Source organism: Phyllobates terribilis, unplaced genomic scaffold (genome assembly GCF_046119375.1).
Source record: "Phyllobates terribilis strain yellow unplaced genomic scaffold, ASM4611937v1 Scaffold_11__3_contigs__length_659146591, whole genome shotgun sequence".
NCBI classification, from domain to species: Eukaryota; Metazoa; Chordata; class Amphibia; order Anura; family Dendrobatidae; genus Phyllobates; species Phyllobates terribilis.
The window spans coordinates 483,151,431-483,179,015 of NW_027362771.1; the positions used below are offsets into that span (position 1 = coordinate 483,151,431).

General features: G+C 44.0%; 1 protein-coding gene across 2 annotated transcripts in view; it reads left to right on the forward strand.

The window, feature by feature from the left end:
• Positions 1-27,585, forward strand: part of IQCH (IQ motif containing H) — a 131,113-nt gene that overhangs the window by 21,028 nt on the left and 82,500 nt on the right. For both annotated transcript variants that reach the window (XM_073653455.1, XM_073653456.1), the window contains exons 5-8: positions 10,339-10,458; positions 14,243-14,363; positions 19,271-19,408; positions 26,713-26,924. In XM_073653455.1, coding sequence (XP_073509556.1) covers positions 10,339-10,458; positions 14,243-14,363; positions 19,271-19,408; positions 26,713-26,924 — 591 coding nt within the window. The remainder of the gene's footprint in view (positions 1-10,338; positions 10,459-14,242; positions 14,364-19,270; positions 19,409-26,712; positions 26,925-27,585) is intronic.

The window sequence follows — 27,585 nt, forward strand, 5'->3', positions numbered from 1 at the left end:
CCTGCATGGAGCGTTATATGGGAGCCAATATTCTGTATGGAGCGTTATATAGGGGTCAGTATTCTGTATGGAGCGTTATATGGGGAACAGTATTCTGTATGGAGCGTTATATGGGGGCCAGTATTCTGTATGCAGTGTTATATGGGGACCAGTATCCTGTATGGAGCATTATATGGGGACCAGTATCCTCTATGGAGCATTATATGGGGACCAGTATCCTGTATGGAGCATTATAAGGGGGTCAGTATCCTGTATGGAGCATTTTATGGGGGTCAGTATTCTGTATGGAGCGTTATATGGGGGCCAGTATCCTGTATGGAGCTTTATATGGGGACCAGTATCCTGTATGGAGCATTATAAAGGGGGTCAGTATCCTGTATGGAGCATTGTATGGTGCCCATAATACTGTATAAAAGAATATACTGTCCGGTCTGCACTGTGCGCTGTGAGGATTCGCCAGTTTCTGAGCTATTGTAGAATTTACAATAGATATCGCTCATGTAATGTAGTAAGTGAAATCCTTGGCCTTGTACTATATATATATATTTCTCTGCGGTATCTGTGCATCATGAATCATGGTATGTGTTAAAGGGGCCCACTGAAACTCTGTCGCCCAGGGCCCAGAAAAACCTGGAGCTGGCCCTGGGGGTAAGTATAACAAGTTTTATTTTTTTTAAATACAATTAATTAACTAGGAGTGGGGGGAATCAGAGATGCACGGGGGGATGAGAGATGCACGGGGGGGGGGGGGGCCTTTATGCCCCCTATAAAGGGCAGGGGGGGCCCAAAAAAAATTCTTGCACAGGGGCCCACTACAGTCTGTGTCCGCCCCTGGGTGTCCCACGCACACTTTGTCCATTTTGGCAATGATGCCCATGACTGATGTGAGAATACCAAAAGTTGCAATGGTTTTGTACAACTTGTGCAAAAATTTAACAACTTTTTAACATGTTTTACACCAGGCAGCGGGGCTCTCAGTGCGGTGCCGCAGGTGTCAGAACGTTATTAACCTGCAGCTTAACCTCTTATCTGCAGGTTAATTGTGTTATTTGACATGGCAGGTTCCCTTTAAGCTACAACTACTGACTTACACTGGTGACCACATACACATCATTGAGTATTAGGCTATGTTCACACATCTGTGTAAAAATGAATCGTTTCCTTCTCATGTGTCATCTGTTTTGCATCCTTGTATCCATTTTTCTCCTCATATTTTTAAAATCTGAAGCAGTTAGACTCTGTCTGAATTTTTATCTATTCCCTGTTAACAATGGATCTGTGAATAACGAATGCAACACAAATAAAAAATTGATGTTTTCCGTTTTCATCCATGTCTAACGGATCCCCATAGAATAAAATAACAACTGATCGGAAAAAGGAAGGCGAACAGGACCTGCTCTCAGTGTCACGGACCGGACACACCGATCCATTTTTAAAACTGATGTGTGTGGATGAATTAAACTCTGTGGGTCCGCATGTAACATTGACGTGTTAATGGATGTGTGAATGTAGCCTTAGTGTGACCTCTGGGAATTACAGTAAATGTTACGTCACAGGTTTTTTCTCTTACATATTCCATATGTTACATGTGAGTCAGTATTTGGGAATTCCTGTTTTCTAACCCTTTTTCTATTTCTGGCATTTTTGTGGCATTTTGCTATGGAGTAAACCACCCATGTGGCTGCCCTCATACACAGCGGCTTCTGGGAATTCTGCACCCACAGAGGCCCCTGAGCTCCCCCGTATTCATCACCGCACTGAAACACAGTTCAAGCACAGTACTGCTTTCTTTTATTTTACTATTTTTTATGTTTTTTAAGACCCCCGTACACGAGATGAAATCGAACGATGACCGATCGTCATTCATAACAAAGATTTATTTCAAGACCTCACCATATGTATTTCTGATGAAATTGTGTAATGTATTTTTAAGATAAATCCATACATTTTTGATGTATAGCAAAAAAAAAACCTTCGATAATCGTGGATCAACACCCACACGAAGAGCTAAAAGAAAAAAAATAGAGATCTTTCATTTTTTGAACAATCAGCACAAACACATTATGCCATTGGCAATAGTTGAACGAGGATATCCGACATGCCCCATCGATTTTTTTTGGAACAACTACAAACGTTCATCATTCAAAATTTGATCGGTGTTCGATCTTTCATCATCTAAAAACCCAACGACAAATGATCGATTTGGTTGAAATTGTCTATTTTGTACAACTTTGGTCTAATTTGGGCCTCAAACACTCCCTTTACATATTGACCAGAGCTCCCCAACAAACTTTCCCCCAATCTTCCAATGGCCAATGCTGATGACAAATGTTTGCAAACCAAGAAGAGGAATCAATAACAAAAATGAATATCAGTTCCATCATAAGCAATAAGGCATTGAATCCCCGGAGTATGAAAAAAACATCCTTCTAGTAGCTGCATCATATATACATTTTATATGAATGGCTTGTTCACATTGAGCATATATTTTATTTATTTTACTTATAAAGTTTCATTAATTCCACAGTGCTTTACAGACATTATGGGCGCTGCCCCCATTGGGGCTCACAATCTACATTACCTAGCAGTATGTCTTTGGAGTGTGGGAGGAAACCGGAGGACCCGGAGGAAACCCACTCAAACATGGGGACTCCTTGCAGATGTTGTCCTTGGTGGGATTTGAACCCAGGACCCCAGGCCTGCAAAGCAATAGTGCTAACCACTGTGCTGCCCATATACAGTACAGACTAAAAGTTTGGGCACACCTTCTCATTTAAAATTTTTTCTGTATTTTCATGACTATGAAAATTGTACATTCACACTGAAGGCACCAAAACAATGAATTAACACATGTGGAATTATATACTTAACAAAAAAGTGTGAAACAACTGAAAATATGTCTTATATTCTAGGTTCTTCAAAGTAGCCACCTTTTGCTTTGATGACTGCTTTGCACACTCTTGGCATTCTCTTGATGAGCTTCAAGAGGTAATCACCGGAAATGGTCTTCCAACAATCTTGAAGGAGTTCCCAGAGATGCTTAGCACTTGTTGGCCCTTTTGCCTTCACTCTGCGGTCCAGCTCACCCCAAACCATCTCGATTGGGTTCAGGTCTGGTGACTGTGGAGGCCAGGTCATCTGGTGTAGCACCCCATCACTCTCCTTCTTGGTCAAATAGCCCTTATACAGCCTGGAGGTGTGTGTGGGGTCATTGTTCTGTTGAAAAATAAATGATGGTCCAACTAAACACATAGAGTCCATCCGTTCACCTTTTCTGCGTCACACAAAGACACGGTGGTTGGTACCAAAGATCTCAAATTTGGACTCATCAGACCAAAGCACAGATTTCCACTGGTCTAATGTCCATTCCTTGTGTTCTTTAGCCCAAACAAGTCTCTTCTGCTTGTTGCCTGTCCTTAGCCGTGGTTTCCTAGCAGCTATTTTACCATGAAGGCCTGCTGCACAAAGTTTCCTCTTAACAGTTGTTGAAGAGATGTGTCTGCTGCTAGAACTCTGTGTGGCATTGACCTGATCCTGTTAACCTGCGATTTCTGAGGCTGGTGACTCGAATAAACTTATCCTCAGAAGCAGAGGTGACTCTTGGTCTTCCTTTCCTGGGGCGGTCCTCATGTGAGCCAGTTTCTTTGTAGCGCTTGATGGTTTTTGCAACTGCACTGGGGACACATTCAAAGTTTTCCCAATTTTTCGCACTGACTGACCTTCATTTCTTAAAGTAATGATGGCCACTCGTTTTTCTTTACTTAGCTGCTTTTTCTTGCCATAATACAAATTCTAACAGTCTATTCAGTAGGACTATCAGCTGTGTATCCACCAGACTTCTGCACAACACAACTGATGGTCCCAACCCCATTTATAAGGCAAGAAATCCCACTTATTAAACCTGACAGGGCACACCTGTGAAGTGAAAACCATTTCCGGTGACTACCTTTTGAAGCTCATCAAGAGAATGCCAAGAGTGTGCAAAGCAGTCATCAAAGCAAAAGGTGGCTACTTTGAAGAACCTAGAATATAAGACATATTTTCAGTTGTTTCACACTTTTTTGTTAAGTATATAATTCCACATGTGTTAATTCATAGTTTTGATGCCTTCAGTGTGAATGTCATGAAAATACAGAAAAATCTTTAAATGAGAAGGTGTGTCCAAACTTTTGGTCTGTACTGTATTAGAGATTTATAGAGCACACGTGCAGCAGATCTCGGCACAGACTCACATAACTGCATTGTAAGTAGAAGGTACGTATGTTCCTAATTTTGCTTTTGCCTTGTCAATAAATGTAGCTGCAGTTCTAATACATGTTCCCATACTTGTATAATTAGAAATTATAACCATTTTTCATCTGATACTTCTATGATCAGAACACCCAGGATAGTCCCTGTATACGATATATATTATGTCTATTCTGTAGAATAAAGGAACCTTATTTAATTGACCCATTGCTGCCACCTGCACCTCCCTCTGGCAGAAAATTGCCTGCGGCAGCGAGCCTCCAACACCTGCTTAAAAATACATATCCAGTGACAGGGCACACGCACCTCATTTCTTAATGGAGTGAGAGTGCTGCTTTACCAGCTGTTCCTCATGCCTGGCATGCAGGCGGGCGCAGTGTTATTATTAACTAGTTAGGGATCCAGCTGGGAAATTGCCACCTATAATTTGCCACCTTCTATCCTACAAACAAGGTAAAGCTCGGTTGGCATAATAAAGCTTAGATCCTGATTGTGAAATGACGTGATTGAGTAGGCCACTGCTGCGACGTGCGTGACAGTTGCAGGGTGTTTGACCGCGGCTTTATTTCTCCTTTCTAAACATGTTTTGCAAGATTTTAGTCACTTCACATAAGGCCTCATTCGGACGTCCGTGAATCCCATATGTATTCCGGCTGTCATTTTCACGGCTAGAACTCGTCCCATTATAATCTATGAAGCTGTTCGCACATCTGTGTTTTTGTAGATCTTGTGTCCGCAAAAAGAATGACCGAGACTGTGTCAATTTTGATCTGTCATGGATCAAAATTACTCATAAAAGTCTACGGGTCAGTGAAAATCACAGACCGCACACAGATGATATCAGTGGGCTCAGGCTCGGACTGGCCCACAGCAGAACAGGAGAATCCTCCAGTAGGAATTCTGGAAATCACAGCATTAATAGACATGTCAGTGATATGCAAAAATACTCACACTCATTGATAGCAAACTTGACAATAGTTATTATTTTGCTGGGAGAGTCCTGAGAATCGGAGCACAAGAGAAATGGGGTTTAGGCAGATCTAAAAAAAAAAAAGAAATTAATTAATGGCTGTTCTGGGGGCGCTTGTAGGAGCAAGGCTTCAATGCACCTAATTTGTCTATTGAAAAGTATGAATTAGGCTTCAGACACTTCTCCTTATTATGTATCTTTGTCACAATGATGCCAAACATGGCACTAATATGTCTCTTTGGGTCCATAAAGTACTTCTGAAGGTAATTTTTCTTTCCCTGAAACTCCAGGATAACATTATTTTTGCTTTGGGTTACAGTTACACCTTTCAAGAAGGAAAGAATTGTGCGGTGTTAGGGAAGCGCTAGAACAACGAGACAGGGAATTAAGGTTATAAAACACAAACCTTTTATTGTTTAATACGCTCTCTAACGCCACGACGCATTTCCATAGCAGAAGCTATCTTCCTTAGGTAGAAATGCATAGTGGGCACACAACCTTACCCAATCCATGAGTTCCATTAATAACCACGCCCACCCTCTGTGTCTTCTCAGTGTGCCATTTGTTAACCTAATTATACGTATTTTCCCTTAATCCATTTCTCTCGTTTATTTGGCACAGTATCAAACACCTTTAAAAAGTCCAGATAGACAACATGCACTGCATTAGTGGTAGGGCTCTTTCACACGTCAGTGTATCCAGTACGTGTGGTGACAGTTTCCACACGTACTGGAGACACTGACACACGCAGACTCATTTAAATGAATGTGTCTGTGCACATGTCAACGTGTTTCCACGGACCGTTTGTCCAGGGGAAAAACATGTTGACTTGTCTGTTTTTTGTACCCGCTGCACGGGCCGCAAAACCTCCCACACGGATGACATCCGTGTGTCACCTGTATGACACATACCGGCTCTTGGGAATCAGCGGTACAGTTAGCGCTGTTCCCAAGCTCTAGGTGCTGATTGCTGCCCTCATCATTGTTCCCTGCTGGCGCTGCGATCAGCACCAGCAGGGGACAGTATTGAGAGTAGTAGTCTGCTCCTGCAGTGTCCAACTGTAAAAATATGAATAAAATAAAAAAATCCATATACTCACCTGTCCTAAGTGTCCCCCACTGTGAACCATGCGACCGCTCATGCCAGGGAGAATGACGTACTGCAGTGAGCAGGCCCCAGACATCCGCTGAGCTCAGTGAGTGAGTGACAGGACACCGCTCACTGAGTGCAGCAGAGTTCCGGGGCCTGCTCGCTGCAGCGTGTCATTCTCCCCGGCTCTTCGGCATGAGTGGTCGCATGAGTTACAGCGGGGGACACTTAGGACAGGTGAGTATAATGATTTTTTTTATTTTATTCTTATTTTTACAGTTGGACACTGCGGGAACAGACTACTACTCTCAACATTGTCCCCTGCTGGTGCTGATCGCAGCGCCAGCAGGGAACAATGATGAGGGCAGCGTTCAGCACTCAGCACTTGGGAACAGCGCTAACTGTACCGCTGATTCCCAAGTGCGGATACGTGTGCTCCTGATGCAGCATACAGTTGTCACACGTGTGCCACACAGGTGCACATGGAAACGGATATCTCCAGTACTGTTTTTTCCAGTACTGGAAATATCAGGATGTGTGAAAGAGCCCTTACCCTGGTCCCACCTGGAACTTACCACCTCATAGAAGCTGATCAGAATAGACTGAAAGGACCAATCTCATAAACCCATGTTATTGTAGGGTCATGAGCTTATTCTTATTAAGATACTCCAGGATAGCATCACTTAGAAAACACTCAAAGATTTTGCCCACAGTAGAGGTTAAACTTATTGGCCTATACTTTCCAGGCTCAGATTTTGTCCCCTTTTTCAATATTGGCTCCACATTTGCTACTCGCCATTCGTCTGGTACAGACCCTGTTATTATGGAATCCTTGAATATTTTATGCTGGATATAGATTTCATGTCTTTCCCACACCCCCCACCCCAACGGCAAACATGGTGGAGGCGTAGGTTTTCTCCTGTCAGATATCTGCGCTTTCACCCAAATCCCACTGCCACCCTCCGTTACACTCCCCTCTTTTGAGGTGCACTGTGTGCGCATCTATTCCCCCTCTCACCTCCAACTGGCCGTCATTTACCGGTCCCCAGGGCTAGCCACCACTTTCTTAGACCACTTCACCACCTGGCTGCTTCACTTCCTTTCCACTGACATCCCCACTATCATAATGGGTGACTTCAACATCCCCATTGACACTTCCCACTCGTCTGTCTCTAAGTTCCTATCCCTCACTTCTTCCTTAGGCTTTGCTCAATGGTCTTCTGCAGCTACTCATAAAGATGGCCACACACTGGACCTCATCTTCACCCGCCTCTGTTCCCTGTCTAACCTCTCTAACTCACCCCTCCCTCTCTCTGACCATAACCTCCTCACATTCTCTACCCTCTTCTCTCCAGGTGCACAATCCCCACTCCACAAACTTACACACGCTCGTGGAAACCTCAAACACCTTGACCTACACTCACTCTCTGAATCCCTCCTCCTTCTTACAGACATAAATTCCTTACACAATGCAGATGTTGCTGCCACTTTATATAACACCACAATAGCTGCAGCTCTCGACTCGATCGCCCCTCTCACACATACAAAAGCTCGCACAATCAACAGGCAACCCTGGCACACCAAACTTACTAAAGAACTGCAACGGGCCTCCGGGGTTGCGGAGCGGAGATGGAAAAGGTCTCACTCTATCGAGCACTTCATCGCATTCAAACAATCCCTCACTATTTTCAAGTCCACACTCACTACAGCAAAACAAACCTACTTCTCATCTCTCATATCCTCCCTGTCTCACAACCCTAAACAGCTATTTAACACTTTCAATTCTCTCCTTCGTCTCCCAGCACCTCCTCCCTCTTCTCTCATCTCAGCCGAAGACTTTGCCTCATTCTTCAAGCAGAAGATTGACACCATCAAACAAAGCTTTTGCCTAAAGAACGCACAACACCTCCTCATATCTACTCAACTTTCCTCCTCCAAACCCCACTTCTCCACCATTACAGAAGGTCGAGTCTCCTCTTTACTCTCCAAATCACAGCTCACCACCTGCGAACTTGACCCAATCCCATCCCACCTCATCCCTAACCTTACCACAGTCTTCATCCCAACCCTAACCCACCTCTTCAACTTGTCACTAACAACCGGTGTCTTCCCCGCATGTTTCAAACATGCCGCAATCACACCCATCCTCAAAAAGCCCTCCATTGACCCATCCTCTCTGACTAGCTACCGCCCCATATCACTTCTCCCCTATGCCTCAAAACTACTAGAACAACATGTCCACCTTAAACTGTCCTCCCACCTCTCCTCCTGTTCCCTCTTCAGCCGCCTACAATCTGGCATCCGACCGCATCACTCAACTGAAACTGCCCTGACCAAAGTCACCAACGACCTACTAACCGCCAAATCCAAGCGACACTACTCCATCCTCCTCCTTCTGGACCTGTCATCTGCCTTCGACCATTCCCTCTTACTACAGATTCTCTCATCTTTTGGCATCACGGACTTGGCCCTATCTTGGATCTCCTCATACTTAACAGACAGGACATTCAGCGTCTCACACTCACGCACCACCTCCTCATCTCGCCCCCTATCTGTCGGTGTCCCCCAAGGTTCAGTTCTAGGACCTCTGCTCTTCTCCATCTACATCTTTGGCCTGGGACAGCTCATAGAGTCTCATGGCTTTCAGTATCACCTCTATGCTGATGACACACAGATCTACCTCTCTGGACCCGATATCTCTTCCCTACTAACCAAAATCCCACAATGTCTGTCCGCCATCTCATCCTTCTTCTCTGCCAGATTTCTAAAACTCAACATGGATAAAATAGAGTTCATCATCTTTCCACCCACTCATTCATATCCCCCATCTGACCTTTCCATCAACGTCAATGGCTGTTCACTCTCCCCAGTCCCACAAGCTCACTGCCTTGGGGTAACCCTGGACTCTGATCTCTCCTTCAAACCACATATCCAAGCCCTTTCCACTTCCTGTCGACTCCAACTGAAAAATATCTCCCGAATTCGTGCATTCCTCAGCAAAGACTCTGCCAAAACATTAGTGCATGCCCTCATCATCTCCCGCCTTGACTACTGCAACCTCCTGCTCTGTGGCCTCCCTTCCAACACTCTTGCGCCCCTCCAATCTATCCTTAACTCTGCTGCTCGACTAATCCACCTGTCCCCACCCGCTATTCCCCGGCCTCTCCCCTCTGTCAATCTCTCCACTGGCTCCCCATTACCCAGAGACTCAAGTTCAAAACCCTAACCATGGCATACAAAGCCATCCACAACCTGTCTCCTCCATACATCTGTGATCTAGTCTCCCTGTACTTACCTGCACGCAACCTCCAATCCTCACAAGATCTCCTTCTCTACTCCCCTCTTATCTCCTCCTCCCACAACCGTATACAAGATTTCTTCCGCGCATCCCCCCCTACTCTGGAACTCTCTACCCCAACACATCAGACTCTCGCCTACCGTGGAAACCTTCAAAAGAAACCTGAAGACCGACCTCTTCCAACAAGCCTACAACCGGCAGTAACCCTCGCTCCACCATACCGCTGCACGACCAGCTCTACCCTCACCTACTGTATCCTCACCCATCCCTTGTAGATTGTGAGCCCTCGCGGGCAGGGTCCTCGCTCCTCCAGTACCAGTCGCAGACTCGTTTTGTTAAGATTATGTAAATGTTTTTGCTATGATATCCCTATCACATGTAAAGCGCCATGGAATAAATGGCGCTATAATAATAAATAATAATACTTTATACACACAACATTTTTGCTCTGAAAATATGGAAAGAAAATAAAACTTTAAAAAGTATGTTCCCACGTTCTATCGGAACAGACTCAAACGGTGATGGAGTCTGTATTCAATTACCTCTGCATTCAACATTTTTCAACACCCCAAAAATTGGAAGGCAACCTATATTTTACATTATTTGTTTTGTGACGTATATGAATGTATGTGCACATGTCGAGAAGAAAATTTTTGCAATTTTTGACAACTGAAAACATGTATTAAAATTCTACTTTTAATAATTCTGCCCCATGTGTTCATCTGTCTTACAGCACAAGCTGACCTTGAGCACACGCGTCATGTGTAATCCTGAGAACCTGACTCACCGTGACCTCCTCAGTCAGAGCTATGGGATCAGCCTGCCCCTGATCAGCTGCAAACCAAGAACATCTGTAAGTCTGCCAGTCCTAATATTCTGCTGCTCATTTCCTTACAGTCATAGCGTCTTGTAGTAACAGACAGCACAGCATCCAGTTACCTTTTGTAACTCAAGCATTCAGATCTGCTTGGTCATCAATGAAAATGTTAATAGGGATTAAACAAACCATCCATGGTCCTTACTGTACACAAAGCCCGGATTATCTTCTGCTTACTGTAGGGCTTTGTCTGTTATACAGCTGGGTGTATTGCAAAAGTAAAACCAGACTGACAGAATACATTTGATACAGAGTACAGACAAGGTTTATTATTCATCTTTATTGTATCTTAGTGCAAATTAGTGAGCCTCCTCAGCCAGAATGAAAAATGTAATTACAGAGAGATAAAAGTTGTTGAGATTCTCTCTAATGATGAATTTGTAAACTTTCTATTTAGCCCTTTGTTAGGGTTGATTACGTCACGTTTTGCCTGCACATTTGAACAGTGTCACCCAGCTATATTCAACTGTATGACTACAGAGATGCAAACCTCTGCCTATAATTATATTGAAAATTGTAATTAAAGGGGTATTCCCGTCTCTAAGATCCTATCTCAATATGTAATAGGTGTAACAATAATAATATTAGCAAATACCTCCAATTAGAAATGTAGTATATTTCTTCTGATTTGCCTACCCCATGTGCAGGGCATTGCAGTAGCTTAGGTATCCATGGTTACGACCACTCATATACTGACAGTTAGTTAGCTGTTAGTGGTCGTAACTATGGATATCTAAGCTATTGCAATGTCCTGCACATGGGGGTAAGTGACAGAGAATCAGAAGAACTATACTACATTTCTAATTGGAGGCATTTGCTATTATTATTATTACAACTACTACATATTGGGATTCAAACAATAGCATTTTTTAGAAGTTTTTTCACATGGGAAACCTGCTTTTCTATTGGAGGAGGGTGATCACATGCTCCTTCACCAGCAGCCATTTTTTGGACCAAAGTTCTGGACAGTTTGTGAGGAAAGCTGCATTAAAGGGAACCTGGCACCAGTTTTCGGACCTATGAGCAAATGGAACCACCTTTAACTACTCCTGTGCTGCATCCCATAAAAGTGTCTATCACCTCCCAACTCCCCCTGTATACTCCAAACAAAATACCATTTGATATGGTCACGCGCTGTACATAAATAAGGGTGGTCCGGTCCGATGGGCGTCCTCACTGCTGCGTCTGTCCCTCCTCTCTGCCCCTAATTGTGTCCTCTTGCTTTGATTGATGTGGACACGTCATCCACATTGTGAACTGAGATATCGCGCCTGCGCAGTAGCCTCATGGGGCAGCGCAGGCGCACTCTGCTCTGCCAGACTGAGCAGAGCATAAAACAGCGAGGACTCCCATTGGACCGGACCAACCTTATTTGCATACAGCGTGGGAGCATATCAAATGATATTTTTATACAGGGGGAGTTGGGAGCTGATAAACACGTTTGTGGGATGCAGTACAGGAGCAGTTAAAGGTGGTGCTATTTGTTCATAGGCCCAAAACTGGTGACAGGTTCCCTTTAAAGGAAATCTGACAACAGGATTTTTTTTATGTAATCTGAGTGCAGTGTGATGTAAGCAGGGCTGTGGAGTCAGGGCTGTGGAGTCGGTATAAAATGGACCAACTCCGACTCCTAAAATATATAATAAATTGGGTACAGTAGTTCAATGCAGTTTGTGGGGAATATTTTTTCATAAGAATTTGGGAAAGTTATGAAATGTCCTATAAATGTCTGTCCTATTCCTGATCTAAGGGTCTAGACTTTTAGCTGAGATGAATCTGCTACAGTAAATTTATCACTTAAACATGAGCCATGTATGAGGGAGTCGGAGTCATGGAAATTGAGTAGTCGGAGTCGGAGGTTTGGTTTACCGACTCCACAGCCCTGGATGTAAGGGCTGAGACCCTGATTCCATTGATATGTCACTTACAAGGCTATGTGTTGCAGTTTTAATAAAATCAGTGTTTTATCAGCAGAAGATTATCACTACAGGACTAGGTGTCTTGTGCCTCCCAGTGATCTGCTCTGTGTAACCGTGTGGACAGTAAGCTGCTAATCAGTGGTGTGGGCGGGGTTACACAGGGCTCAGCATTCACAGCACTGCTAGATCTGCAGCAGAGAAAACAGAAATTGTATCAAAATGACAGTATGCAGACCAGCAAGGGACACATCACTGGATTCAGCGTCTCAGCCCCTACATTATGCTGCTCTCAGAATACATAGCAAAAACCTGGTTTAACAAGAGAAGGTGGCCATCTTCTTTAAATAAAAGATCAGAAGGGAGGCAACCACCGAAACTCCCACCGAACTTGATGTAACTGGAATACACTTTTTATTTAATATCTCTCCTTAGGAAAGAAAATGAGAAAAATGGCAGGTAAAACAACGTGACATTTTTTCTGAAGAACGCCATGTGTGTGTGAAAATGGCCCTAGAGTTCCTGGAGATCTCACATGTTCCCAGGGCTCCTGAATGTAAAATGTAGCTAGTTAGGGTTTTACGTGTAGCAGGCCTGGATTTTTAATCTGAAATGATCACAAAATACTCTTTTTCTGCAGCAATATAAAAAAAATTGTGTAAAAAAACCAAAAAAACAAAAAACGTGACCTGAGCAGATCCTGGCCCCCTGATGGGTTTGTTCCCAGTTCCCCTATATTTTAATTTTCGATTATAGATCACTGATGACATTGTGCAGCGGTCTCCGTGCTTTGATACCAAGCTGTGATGCAGCGTATACCACCAGGAGTAACACTCTGGAATAATATACATTTCATGCCCTTGTTGGAGGTTGTCACGGAGGTTTACTTTCATTGTAATCAAATTGATGTTTCCATTGCAATGTACTTACTAAACCAGTAATGGGAAGCGTGACAATTTCCCTGATCGGATGGGGAGGTAATTGTGTGTGTAGGGATGGGGGGGGGTAATATTATACAAGAGAGGGAGGGGGACAAGCCCGGAACTAATTGCCGGAGAGTTGGAGCTGATTGGAGTCAGCGTTCCTTACACCTAGAATCTGGGGACGCTCGGATATGCTCCATCTGGGATGACAAGGAGAGGAGGATTCTGCTGGTAAACAAATTAATCTTTGGAAAGGTCACCATTTGTTTAAAGTTTTTATCCAGTGCTTGTCATGTGGAATGGGAGATTGGCTGTCATTTCGCTATGCAGGGGCGCACGGTGAGCCTCCGACATTGCTTCTCCACTACACACAAATCCCTGGAAACAGCTCAGTGCCTGCTTGCAATGCCATGGACGGCTGCGTTACATCTGTCTCTGGACAGGAAGCGAGGGCCACCACTGAATTCCAATAAGATGGGCCCGCTCTTTTCTGCCTGGCCTTATGCCCATGTGCAAAGCATCAGGCAGATTGAGCCAGCTCATATCTTCCTCTCTCAAACCCCCATCCTACCATCCTTTCCTCGCTCCTTTCTGCACCGCTGATGTCACCCGCTCTGTGAAACAGATGTGGCGTTTGCAAAAGTTCTGCATGCATTCCCCTTACCACACCTGCCGGATTCATTTCCGATGAGGACCAGGGACCAGAAATGGCTTTGGTGCTACAGGCAAAAATGATTATGTTTCTAATATTCTGATACTATAATGATGTCTTGCATAGTTTAGTGTCTGGAGAGTTTCCAGGGAATGTGTCACCTCTTCCCGACAGACTAGATGCCCCCTTGCAGCAATATAACAGAACGTAGCAGAAATAATGTATTCCCATTATCAGTGCATTGAATGGGTTAATCTTCCTCCTTCCAGGTGCCTATCGAGAGGGTTGCCAGAGGTCCCACTGTCAGTCATCTGTCGGTGCTACCAGCCTCCCATCGTGTGGATGCCTCCCTGCCTCCACCACCAGTGCATGAAAAAGACATGCAGAAAGGTGAGAGGTGTCATGCAGACACCACGGCCACTACACCGGGGGATAATTACCAGTACCCACCACCTGTTTTCCCTATGGCCAGTGACAACATAATGTATGTGGGAAATTAGCATCATCAGCTGAGATTAGTTCATCTGATGCACTCTCATAAAGAAGGACTTCATTAATGTCTCTATTTATTCATTTTGATGATTTCGGTTCCAATGTCATCTGTGAACAATATTTTTTCCGAAAAGTGACAGCTTGGGTGGAATATCAGGAAGCCATTTTCCCGATTTCAAGTATGTTCTGTTTACACGGGACTTGATACATATATCCAATATATTACCTTCTGTTGTGGCCTTAGCATGTATAGAAAACATGAGGTCGCTGTGATCACTTAAAGAGGTTTTTCCATTTTATTAGATGGGTAAAATTGCAAAGTGTTTGTAAAAACAATATGTCACTTATTAAAAATCCCCTCAGTTCTTAAGAACGGAGGTTTCTTTTAATGTATGGTTTACTGCTCATTGCCTAGGTTACTGGCCACTCCTGCAGTCTATCGGAGGTGGCCACTTTCCTAAGCAAGAAGCGCAACACAAGTTTATTGCTATATTGCTGGATCCAACCAGCTTCGGAGTCCCTGCACTCCTCATATGCAGCATAGGCAAAGCTGCAGCATCAGAGAGCGCACTGTTTGCATCAGCAGCCCAACCCGGCCGCTGTCCTGAACTGTCAGTCATCACAAGCGCACCGCTGCACCCAGCTAGCAGGAAGCTGTGAGGCAGGGAAGGAGTGAACTTCTGAAGATCAATAATGAGAAAACCCCGTAAAATACCAGTCCTGTTTATAACCAACAGCAAAGATACTAAATAATATATTAGTAAATTGCATAACTAGCAGTCTCCTTAATTATGCAGTCAGTACTATTCCAAAAATACCATGTCTATCACTGGCGGTTTTTAAATTCTCTTTTGCCTAAAGAGAAGGATTGGGCATGTTGAATTAGAAGGTCACACCACCGTATTAATCGGACGAGTGCTATCTGATATTTATTGATTAGCACCCAGACCAATGTTATTCAGTGGGACAGTGCTGATGACCGATTTTTTTTCACTGACAGAATCTGGGAAAAAAAATCTAGCATGCTGTGATTTCACTCTGAAGTAGTAAGACACTCTCCCAATGAAGTCTATGGATGCGACAAAAACATCGGTCTGCACTCGGATGATATCTGAGTGCAGTCCGATTTCTGTTGACTCACAGAATGGAGCAGATGGAGAAATTTTGTTTTCCATCTGTTCCTCACAGTGTGCTCCAATCCGCTTATCCGAGAGAATCTGATCACACTATGCTGACACTGAGCAAACTCGGATCAGAGAGTTGTCTGTGTCCTTAGCATAATCAATACGATTCTCTTGGATGAGAGAATCTACAGTCGTGTGACCCAAGCCTAAGCCTTATGTTTCCCAGGAAGATTGCCCTCTGACAGCTGTGTAATCAGCTCTCCCTGTTGAAAACGTATGCACACTTAACTGAACTGAGCGTGAATAGCAAAGTCAATAAAGAAACAAGCATTCAGCTACCTGCCATCTATGCTGTCTGGACGCCTTCACAAGACCATCAGTTAGGCTGTGTGCCCACGATGCATTTTTTAAGCCTTTCTGCAGCGGCAATAATGCTGCAGAAACGCTTAAAAAACGCTTGGTAGAAGGTCTGCAATGTTCTCCAATGATAATCCGCATGTGCTGTGCACATGCTGCGGAAATTTCCGCTGCGGATTATCATTGCGGAAAAAAACGCAGCACTACCAATTATTTTGCGGAAGTGCTGCGTTTTCGCCGCCATTGACTTGCATTGGAACGCATAATATCCTCATCACTGGATCTGTAGATGCGCATTCCATGCGTTTCAATGTGCGGATGGTACCTTGTCTAGAGGACAGGAGACTCTCCTCCGGACCCGGGTACCATAGTACCTGTAAAAAAAAGAATAAAATAAAAAATAAATATTATGCTTACCTTCTGATGGCCCCCGGTGTCTTTATCCGATGCTTCCTGACTTGCCGGCAGCTCGCGGTGGACTGAATGACCTGCGCTGATGTCATTTAGTCATGTGACGGGTCACGCGACACTGACGTCGGCAGGTCCTTCAGTGTACCGCGAGCTGCCGGCAGCCAGGACGGAGCGAAGCAAGACTGCGGGGGCCATCGGAAGGTAAGTATAGATTTATTTTTTTATTTTTTACCATTCTTTTACGGTCACACTATATAAATCCATGCCGGTTGCATGGATTTATACAGTGTGACCAAGTTGTCAAGCACTTTCCAAGTGATGCTAAAATCGCTTGGAAAGCGCTTGTCAACCCGCATGTGGAAATGCAAGTGAAGAACGCTTCACATCCGCATGTCCCTGGCAGGAAAAATGCATGTACAATCCACATGTACAATCCACATGTACAATCTGCATTCATTTTTTCTGCCAGGGAGATGCAGAAACGCTCAGGAAAAAATCCGGAGCATTTCTGCATTGTGGGCACATAGCCTAAATGGTAAATGCAAGCTCCTGTAGATCAAGAGTCTGCAGGACAATTGCTCTGAAAGGTTCTTTTCAGAGCAACCCCAAGGCCACGTTCACACGTTCAGGATTTCACATCCATATTTATAAGCCAAAATCAGGAGTGGAATAATCAGAGGAAAAGTATAATAGAAACACGTCACCACTTCTGTATTTTTGAAAATTTGAAATGTGTTGTTTTTGCGATGTTTTTAAAGTCTACATAAGACTATGAGAAAAAGCCAGAAAAACTCCATACACAGAGCGTGCTGGTGTTGAAAAAAAATACCATTGACCCCAAGAAGTTTACAGATCAAAACATTTTGTATAAAGTGTGTATATACAGTGCTGCTCATCAATATCTTCAGAAATAAATGGAAATGTACCAAAGTTATATCCTCAGGAATTAGTAATTAGTGGTCCAAAGTAATACAACAATAAAACATTGTTTTTCAACTTCCATGTTGCAATTTCAAAGAATAAACAGCATGTGCAGCAATAAAGGCACCCCTAATTAATACTTGGTTGCACACCCTTTGACATTGCTGACAGCCACCAAACATTTCTTGTAGCCATCTATAAGCTTCTTGCACTTCTCAGCGGGAATTTTCTCCCACTCTTCCTTTCTAGTTTGTTCAAGCTCTTGAATATTTGCAGGGCTCTTTTTCCCAATGGCAGCTTTCAGCACACCCCAAAGATTTTCAATGGGATTAAGGTCAGGACTCATTGCTGGCCATTTTAAAACAGTCCATTTTTTCTTTTTCAACCATTCCTGTGTACTTTTGGATGTGTGCTTTGGGTCATTGTCTGGCTGGAGGACCCATGATCTTCAACTCAATCAAGTTTTCTTACTCTGGGTAGGACATTTTGCTCTAAAATCTCTTAATAATTCTCTGATTTTATGATTCCTGTGATATGGTCAAGGCCTCCAGTACCTTATGCAACAAAGCAACCCCACAGCATTATTCATCCTCCACAATGTTTAACTGTTGGTAAGGTGTTCTTTTCCTTATAAGCTTCATTGCGCCATCTGTAAATAAACTGTTGCTTTGCATTGCAAAAAAGCTCAATTTCTGTTTCATCTGTCCACAGAACATTTTCCCAGAAGGATTGTGGTTTGTCAAGGTACTCTTTTGCAAAGATCAGTCGTTCTTTTTTATGTGTTTTCTTCAGCTATGGTTTCTTCCTTGGCCTTCGCCCATAAAGCTCTGCTTGGTTTATTGTGCGGTGTATGGTACTTGTTAAAACCATGACCCCTGACTCTTCCAGGTTGGCCTTCAGGTCTTTGGATGTTTGACATGGTGTTTTTTCCACCATTCGCACCAACCTTCGAAGACTTCTCTTGTCAATTTTCCTCTTTCCCCCACGTCCAGGGAGGCTCTTGATGGTTCCATGCTTGGCAAACTTCTTAATAACATTGCACACTGTTGAAACTCGGATACCAAGGTCTTTTGAGATGGCCCTATACTGTTTGGAAGTCTTTTGTTTGCTTATAATAGCAATTCTGATGTCCTTAGACAGTTCATTTGTCTTCACCATTGTGACAAAGGAACAGGGCCTACCATGTGACTTTTTAAAACACTGAAGTCATCATTCATTGGCCAATTCATGTCACATGGGCACCGACAATTAATCACAGGTGAATCTCTTTTGTGATTTACAACAGGCGAGTCAAAATGTGTCTCCATACTAAATTAATGGTAAAGGGTGCTAATACCAGTGACACAGCAAGCTTTAGGTTTTTCTATTTTTTCCTCCCATTGTTTTTTTGTTTTAAATTATTGTTTATCATTTGCTCTTTTGTATTTAACATGAGTGCACTATACTAAAAAAACTGTTTCACTTGATTCATTTTTTTTCAGGAGATATTCCACATTATGTACTTAAACTTCATAGGTGCCAATAACGATGAGCAGGACTGTACTTGGTCTGTCACACGCTGTCACAATTCCTGTACATTAACCATATGGGTGGGCGGTAACATGACTGCTCTTATTTTCATATTTGCTGTCATGTGCCAACTAGACTCACCCAGCTTCTCTCAGTTTTCTTCTATTGAGAGAATTCTGGAAAGTCTAGTCAGCATGTGACTACAAGTATGCAACTCACAAACATGTTGTCATGTGACTTCTCACACACCGGGAATACAGGGGAATCTTGACAGTGTCTGTATCACACGCTGTCATGATTCGGCAGTCTGCAGTCTCATACAGTGACTTGACTTTACATTTCAGCCCTGAAAACACCTTTAGGCACAAGGGAGGTGTCTGATTACAAACTGGTTGAATGTTTTCAATGAAACCTGAAGAATTGTGAATAAGTTCTTGTATACAGAATTCACAAGCTTTACATACTAAACTGCTCCTTCCTTAGGAATCCTGAGTCTGATACAGAGAGGCCTTATTCCTCCAGCTGCTCGTATTACATTGGTTCCTCCTGCTATAAAGCAGCAACCTCTGCCCCTGCACGGTGTCCATGCAAGAAGAGCAGCCACGCTTATGCAAGGCAAAGGTAAACTGTGGGAAAATTATATTTAAAAGGAGTCTGTCAGCAAATTTCTCCCAAGTACTAACAATGCCAGATAAAACATGTGAAAACAGATTTTTCTTGTTAATGATCTGTGTGTAAATTATGTTGCAAATTTGCAGTCTCGAGCCCAGCAAGTAGCACCTCCATGTGTTTTCAGTGATGGTGTCAGTGCTGAACTGAAAGCTTGGACATGTCCGGTTTGTTCCAGGTGCGCTGCATGCACAGTAGGGTCTGGTGTGAGTATTGGCTTCACCAAATTACTGCGGCATATTCATGAAGGGATTGCTCCTCCCGGATCTGGCCCCCCTCAGGGAGATGATTGACAGCAAGCCGCTATGTCTCTGCAAACACTGCAGCCATCAGTCACTTCCAGGAGGTTAGGAGGTAGGCAGGTAGAGGTGGAGGGAGCGCTCCCCTCATGAATACACCTGATTTATATACTATGGCCCTAATTCATGAAGCTGTTTTCTGGCGTAAAATAAAATATGCAAATTGTCTCTTCAGAGAGGAAGAGGACTTGATCTCTAGTGCCACCTATTGGAAGTAGCAATCCTACAAATCAATACCGACCCTTTAACAAGCCTTGCAATATGACTTAGGATAAAAGCTAAACCAGAATCTCAATTTGCAGACGCAGTGTTTTGGGGTATTACCCCTCATCAGTGCAAAGTATGAGATCTGATTTGGCTAGGTGAGAGGCTAAGACTGTGATCTAAGGGGTAACGTTTCTCCGTGTGGAGAGTGATAAGCCAGGTCTGGTATGTCAGTATGAGGAGACTTAAACGCCTTGCATGCTCCTCTGGGAGATTAAATATGCAAATTGTCTCTTCAGAGCAGAAGAGGACTTGAACTCTAGTGCCACCTATTGGAAGTAGCAATCCTACAAGTCAATATTAACCCTTTAACGAGCTGAGGGGCAATATCCCAAAACACTGTGTCTGCAAATTGGGATTCTGGTGTGGCTTTTATCCTAATTCATATTGCAGGGCTCATTAAAGGGTCGATGTTGACTTTTAAGATTGCTCCTTCCAGTAGGTGGCAGTAGAGTTCTAGTCCTCTTCTCTGAAGAGACAATTTGCATATTTAATTTCCCAAAGGAGCATGCATGGCGTTTAAGTCTCCTCATACTGGCATGCCAGGCCTGGCTTGTCACTCTCCACAAGGAGAAACCATACCTCTTAGATCCCTGGCGTAAAATTTTAATTTTACATAGGATAGGCTATCAATAAAAAAGTAATGGCCAACCTCATTGTTTACCCTGCTTATAACTGACAGGGAGCTTGTTCCAAATTGTTAATTTTTGTTTCAATATATCTATAATTGGGAGTAGATTTAACCTTTTATAGTCAAAAAGAGAGATAGGAATATTGATTCCAAAATATTTTAAATCCAGTATACTCCTCCAAACGATTCCTGTTGTCTATTGGCATTATTACTGACTTTAATCAATTTGTGACTAAGTAAGAATATAGTCCAAACTTTCCTATGACCTCCATGGTACCTGGTGCTCTTGGACCTTCTCCTAGACCCACGCCTTTAAATTAATTTGGCACACACTGTTCATCAAGAATGGCTTGCAGAAAGCCAGTCTTTATGAATCAGGGCTTATGCCTCCGGTGTATTTTGTCATGGCTCTTATTAGCTAATTGGCACAGGCTTGGCGGTGGAAATATTTTCAAAGATTACATCAAAGGGGTTTTGAGAAAATCAGACTATATATTTCTGGAGTTCTATAACATGATAGAAGTTAACTGATTCCCCCACCATTATAACACTTTTTTTTTTACAACTTACACTTCCAAGCAGAACATAAGGAGATTTTCATTATCATTCGAATTATTTTTAAAAACAGAATTGTATTACTTAATTAGATATTATCTTTATATTACCAATTACGCACTCAAGTACAGTAACCAAAGCCATCTCTAGAGAAAGATTATCAACGTGACCAATACCCTTCTCAATAGATTATTGTTGTTCTATCACCATGGACTCTGATATTATTGCTTGGAATGACCATGGCTGCCTAATTATTGGTTTATATATGACCTAATTAAGCAAAACCCAACTGTCCGATCACCGAAAGAATGTAGGAGCAGGCAGCTACATTTCCTGACTCCAATGTGACACCATGAAGAAGCTCATGGTCCGGATTCTCCTATTAGTTCATCTCATGATGTAGACACTGAATTTACATAATCCTCTGCTCAGAACATTTTTTACTGTTACTATATATTCATCAAATTACAAGTACTAGTGTTGAGAGGTCATGTAAGTGACAAGTAAAGTAGGGCTCCACTTATCTCCATTTTTACACAGATTTTCTCATTATTTCGAAAGCTGCATTTATACAAAAATACCGCCATATAATACCTAAATAATGCTTCGATAGAGTATTCACATAATATCGCTATCACATACTTCCCCTGTAAAAAAGCCAATTACACTGCTGTCCAATAATACCATCTTGAGGATCTGTAATCAGCAGAAGACACAGAGGACTGTGCTGCTGTGATTCCTCAGCTTCACAGTTCTCTCTTTGCAAATTGGCTCTTGTAACATCCCTGGCGGCGTGCTTGCATAGTGCACCACCTCCCACTATGCAAGACCGCAATCTTACCTGTCAGTCCAGCCTGCCAATCTTGACTGCTTAGGGCGGTGGCCCGGTTACTTCCTGATTCTTATAGCTGCTGTGGGCGCACCCCTAATGCGTCTCCAGCCTATTGCTGTGAGTCACTGGATATTTAAACCCCTCCACCCAGTAGGAGGTGCCTGAGCAACACCTTCACTCAGTTTGTCTTTGCAACTGTATTGCAAGGTCCTGTCCTGTTATCTCTGACTTTTAGTCTGTTTCCGCCACTCTGGGGGCTGCATTCCCAGACCTGTTATCTCTGACTTCTCGTCTGTTTCTGCCACTCTGGGGGCTGTATTCCCAGGCTCGTTCTTGTATCTCATTGCAGTAGCAGTTCCTGTCTGAACTGTATCCTAGCCTGTTACCTGTTCTTCTCTATGTCCGTACCTTCCCTTGTCTTGCAGTATTTGAACCTGCACCTAACTCCAACTCGTTGTCTCTGTACTTCTGTTTGTGAGTTTTGTGTCCACTCGCTACCTTGTGTGTATCTGGTTCTGTTTGTCCCTTTTCCCTTCCTTCGTATCTTCCTGTATTTTCCTGTCTGTTCCATGTGAACAGAGCCCTGTCCTCTCTGCCTTGCCCACCGCGCCGGCGGTTTCTCTCTGCTCTGACTTGCCCACCGCTCCGGCGGTTTCCCTCTGCTCTGCCTTACCCACCGCTCCGGCGGTTTCTCTCTGCTCTGACTTGCCCACCGCTCCGGCGGCTTCCCTCTGCTCTGCCTTACCCACCGCTCCGGCGGCTTCTCTCTGCTCTGACTTACCCACTGCTCCGGCGGCTTCTCTCTGCTCTGACTTGCCCACCGCTCTGGCGGTTTCTCTCTGCTCTGCCTTGCTCACCGTTCCGGCGGTTCCGCTCTGCTCTGCCTTGCCCTCCGCACCTGCGGTTTTCGCTCCGCTCTGCTTGCTCATCGCACCAGCAGTTCCTCTCTGCTCTGCCTTGTCCTCCGCTCCGGCGGTTTCGCTTTACTCTGCTTGTCTACCGCATCTGCGGCTCTGTACCTGTCTCCCAGTCTGTACTGGACCCTATCCAGCCTGCGCTCCAACCTGTTAGTACCTCCCGGTCTGCATACCAGCCGTGCTTGCCAGTGCCCACCTGTCTGCATACCAGCCGTGCTTGCCAGTGCCCACCTGTCTGCATACCAGTCGTACTGGCCAGTACCCACCTGTCTGCATACCAGCCGTACTTGCCAATACCCACCTGCCTGTATGCCAGTCTAACCTGCCTGTTCCTGCATTCCCCGGTGTGGGTGAACAACTGTGACCGGGGTCTGACCTGGAGTCGCACCTGGTCCCTCTGCTCGGTTCCTCCTTGGTCCACGGAGTCGACTAAGCCGCCGTGCGACCTTGGTCGGATCGGGTTGATACTTAGTTACGCCCCTCCAGGCACTCCTCGGTTCATGGTACAGTGGGATCACTAATCTCGCTCTCGCCAGTCAGTCCGGGCGCGAGCGTAACACCTCTTCAGAGAGAAAGAGGACTTGAACTCTATAGCGCCACCTATTGGAAGCAGTGATCCTACAAGTCACAATCAACCCTTTAACGAGTCTTGCAATGTGACTTAGGATAATTGCCAAATCAGAAATCAGTTCTTATACTTTGCACTGACGAGGGCCAATAGCCCGAAACACTGTTTGCAAATCGAGATTCTGATTTGGCTTTTATTCAAAGTCATATTGCAAGACTCGTTAAAGGGTCAATATTGACTTGTAGGATTGCTGCTTCCAATAGGTGGCGCTATAAAGTTCAAGTCCTCTTTTTCTCTGAAGAGGCAATTTGCATATTAAATTTCCCAGAGGAGCATTACACGTCGAATTAGCCACCTTACCTTGGCATGCCAGAGCCAGTATGTCACTCTCTACAAGGAGAAACGTTACCCCTTAGACCTTAGTTCTCTCTAGTGCTTCACAGACAACTGGAAGTGGAGTATTTTTCAGCTGAGCCCTCGGGTCCGTCTCTGGGATTAGTCCTCAGAGGCCTCCATGTAAAGGGTGCCCTGTCCAGTTGCCCAAACCAGCCCTAACTATCTTGATGGGTATTGGCGACTCTAGCATACAAGTTGATAAGCTCTATCTTTGCATACATTTTAGGGATTATCTGGTCTCAAAAAAATTGCCGACTCCTGTATTCCCTGTGCGGGTGGGCGGTCACATGACTACATGTATGCAATCTGTATACTTGTGGTCATGTGCCGACTAGAGTCACCCGACTTCTAGTTGGCATGTACAGTGCCTACAAGTAGTATTCAACCCCCTGCAGATTTAGCTGGTTGACACATGCGGAATTAACTTGGCATTGTGACATTTGTACTGTAGATCAGCCTGGAAGTGGGAAATGCACTGCAGCAAATTTATTTATTTATTTATTTATTTATTTTTTTTAAAAAAACGTTAAAAGTTAATTCAGAGTGTCATTTATTATTCAACCCCTCAAACCTCAAGAATTCTGTTTGGTCCCCCTAAAGTATTAAGAAGTAGTTCAGGCACCAAGAATAATGAGCTTCACATGTGTGGATTAAAGATCTCTTTTGCCAGCCTTTTCTGACTATTTAAGACCCTCCCCAAACTTGTGAACAGCACTCAGACATGGTCAACATGGGAAAGACAAAGGAGCATTCCAAGGCCATCAGAGACCAGATCGTGGAGGGTCACAAGGCTGGCAAGGGGTACAAAACCCTTTCCAAGGAGTTGGGCCTACCTGTCTCCACTGTTGGGAGCATCATCTGTAAGTGGAAGGCTTATGGAACTACTGTTAGCCTTCCACGGCCTGGACAGCCTTTGAAAGTGTCCTCCCGTGCCGAGGCCAGGCTTGTCCGAAGAGTCAAGGCTAACCCAAGGACAACAAGGAAGGAGCTCCGGGAAGATCTCATGGCAGTGGGGACATTGGTTTCAGTCAATACCATAAGTAACGTACTCCACCGCAATGGTCTCCGTTCCAGACGAGCCTGTATGGTACCTTTACTTTCAAAGCGTCATGTCAAGGCTCGTCTACAGTTTGCTCATGATCACTTGGAGGACTCTGAGACAGTCTGGTTCAAGGTTCTATGGTCTGATGAGACCAAGATTGAGATCTTTGGTGCCAACCACACACGTGACGTTTGGAGACTGGATGGCACTGCATACGACCCCAAGAATACCATCCCTACAGTCAAGCATGGTGGTGGCAGCATCATGCTGTGGGGCTGTTTCTCAGCCAAGGGGCCTGGCCATCTGGTCCGCATCCATGGGAAGATGGATAGCACGGCCTACCTGGAGATTTTGGCCAAGAACCTCCGCTCCTCCATCAAGGATCTTAAGATGGGTCGTAATTTCATCTTTCAACAAGACAACGACCCAAAGCACACAGCCAAGAAAACCAAGGCCTGGTTCAAGAGGGAAAAAGTCAAGGTGTTGGAGTGGCCTAGTCAGTCTCCTGACCTTAACCCAATTGAAAACTTGTGGAAGGAGCTCAAGAATAAAGTCCACATGAGACACCCAAAGAACCTAGATAACTTGGAGAAGATCTGCATGGAGGAGTGGGCCAAGATAACTGCACAGACCTGTGCCGGCCTGATCAGGTCTTATAAAAGATGATTATTAGCTGTAATTGCAAACAAGGGTTATTCCACAAAATATTAAACATAGGGGTTGTATAATAATTGACCCACACTTTTATGTTTAAAATTTAATAAAATTCAACTGAGCAACATAACTTTTTGGTTTGTAAGATTTATGCTTCTGTTCATAAAACCTACTCTCATTTGCAGTTTGAAGGCTCTAACTTATTAGCATCTTATCAAACCAGCTAAATCTGCAGGGGGTTGAATACTACTTGTAGGCACTGTAACTGCAAGTATGCAAATTGCATGCATGCAGTCAAGTGACCACCCACCCTCACAGGGAATACAGGGGAATCACGACCTTGTGTACACTGCGCACTGTCACTATTCAGCAGCCTGCAGTCACATATGGTGGCTGCAGACTTTTCTTCTGAGATCACAATTATATTTTCAAGTTTCTTCAGGCAATAGGATTGTGCTATCAAAAAATAATAAAATCAGCTGTTACTCACCTCTGCTCTAATGGTTGATGTAGAAGGCACGAGCAGTAGAGCCTAGTGATTAGCTGCAGTGGTCACACATGCTGTAGTCATGACATCACCACTGTAGCCTATAAACAATCACCAGAAGTAGTACCAATGAGACAGTGCTGGAGCAGGGAATTTGTGAGCAAAGTCCCCCATACACATTAGAATAATGTCAACCAAACCCACCAATACCGACTGGTTCGGCTGACGCTCTACTGTATAGGGGGGCCCTGGACAATTGATTATCTGGGGATTTAAGGTCTCGACATATCACATTTCAGATGGTCAGTTCTTTTTTTCTCCAAAAGAGAAGCTGCCGTCAGATGTGTCTTTCTCATAGAGAACACATGAGTGCCCCTGTGTATGGGAGAGACAGCCAAGATGGCTCCTCGACAAACTATCACCCGAACCGTTGTTCGGCCGACAGATACCTGATGTGTATGGCCGGCTTAACGCTAATTTTATTATTTTTAGCTAGATCAAGACTATGGGCTAAAGGAACTTGAAAACAGAAGATCCCTTTACTTACTCATGCACCAGGTCCACAGTGTACTTATATATTCTCACACTTTGTGTATTTGACCATCTTACAGTCAGAAGTGCTATCAAGCCAGTAAACCCATCCTTGGAAGTTGAACACATCCATAAGAACACCAGCAGTCCCTGTGATGAATCTGAGAGTCAGATACCGGAAAGTGGTGTAGAGACCCCTTCAGCACCCCATAATGTGTCAGCCAAAAGTACAAGGACGTTTGCCAATGTAATGTGGAGGGAGAAGCAGAGCGATGGATCTCCGGAGTCACAGGTATTTGATTTTGAAGTCATATTATTTCTCCATGCACAAACCATTGAATCTGTCAGCAGGTTTTTCCTATGTAATGTGAAGACAGCATGCTGTAGGGGTTAAAACACAGATTTCAAGATGCCTCTCTTATCAAGCTCCATGGTTTTGTTTGCTTGCAATGATTGTTTTAGCACCAGGAGCTTATCATTGCTGGGACACAGCAGTGTGTGCATGCTAGTCTGACACGCCCCCTCCTGTGATAGCACCTCACTGTTTATGGACATAGTATACACAGAGCCTGGTGTGGGCGGGGTTAGCTTCCTCAGCTCTGCTGTATTGCTAAATCTAAAAGCTCTGATTGTGTCAGAACGGCTGCACCAGTAAACTAAGTGATACATTGCTGGAATCAGGGTCTCTTTGCCTACATCAGGCTGCTCTCAGATGAGGTAGCAAAATACTGCTGACAGATTCCCTTTAAACAATATATTTCTCTCTTTAGACCAGATGCTAACTACATGTGTTAGATGTTGGTAACAGTCTCAAAAATGGTGCAGCAGTAAGATTATAGTGCAGCATATAGTGATCTTCTTCCTGAAAAAAATGACAGAAACCATGACAGACCCCTGTAAGTCATTGGGGTACATCAAACATGGTGGGTATGTGTTGTACAATGGATCTAATA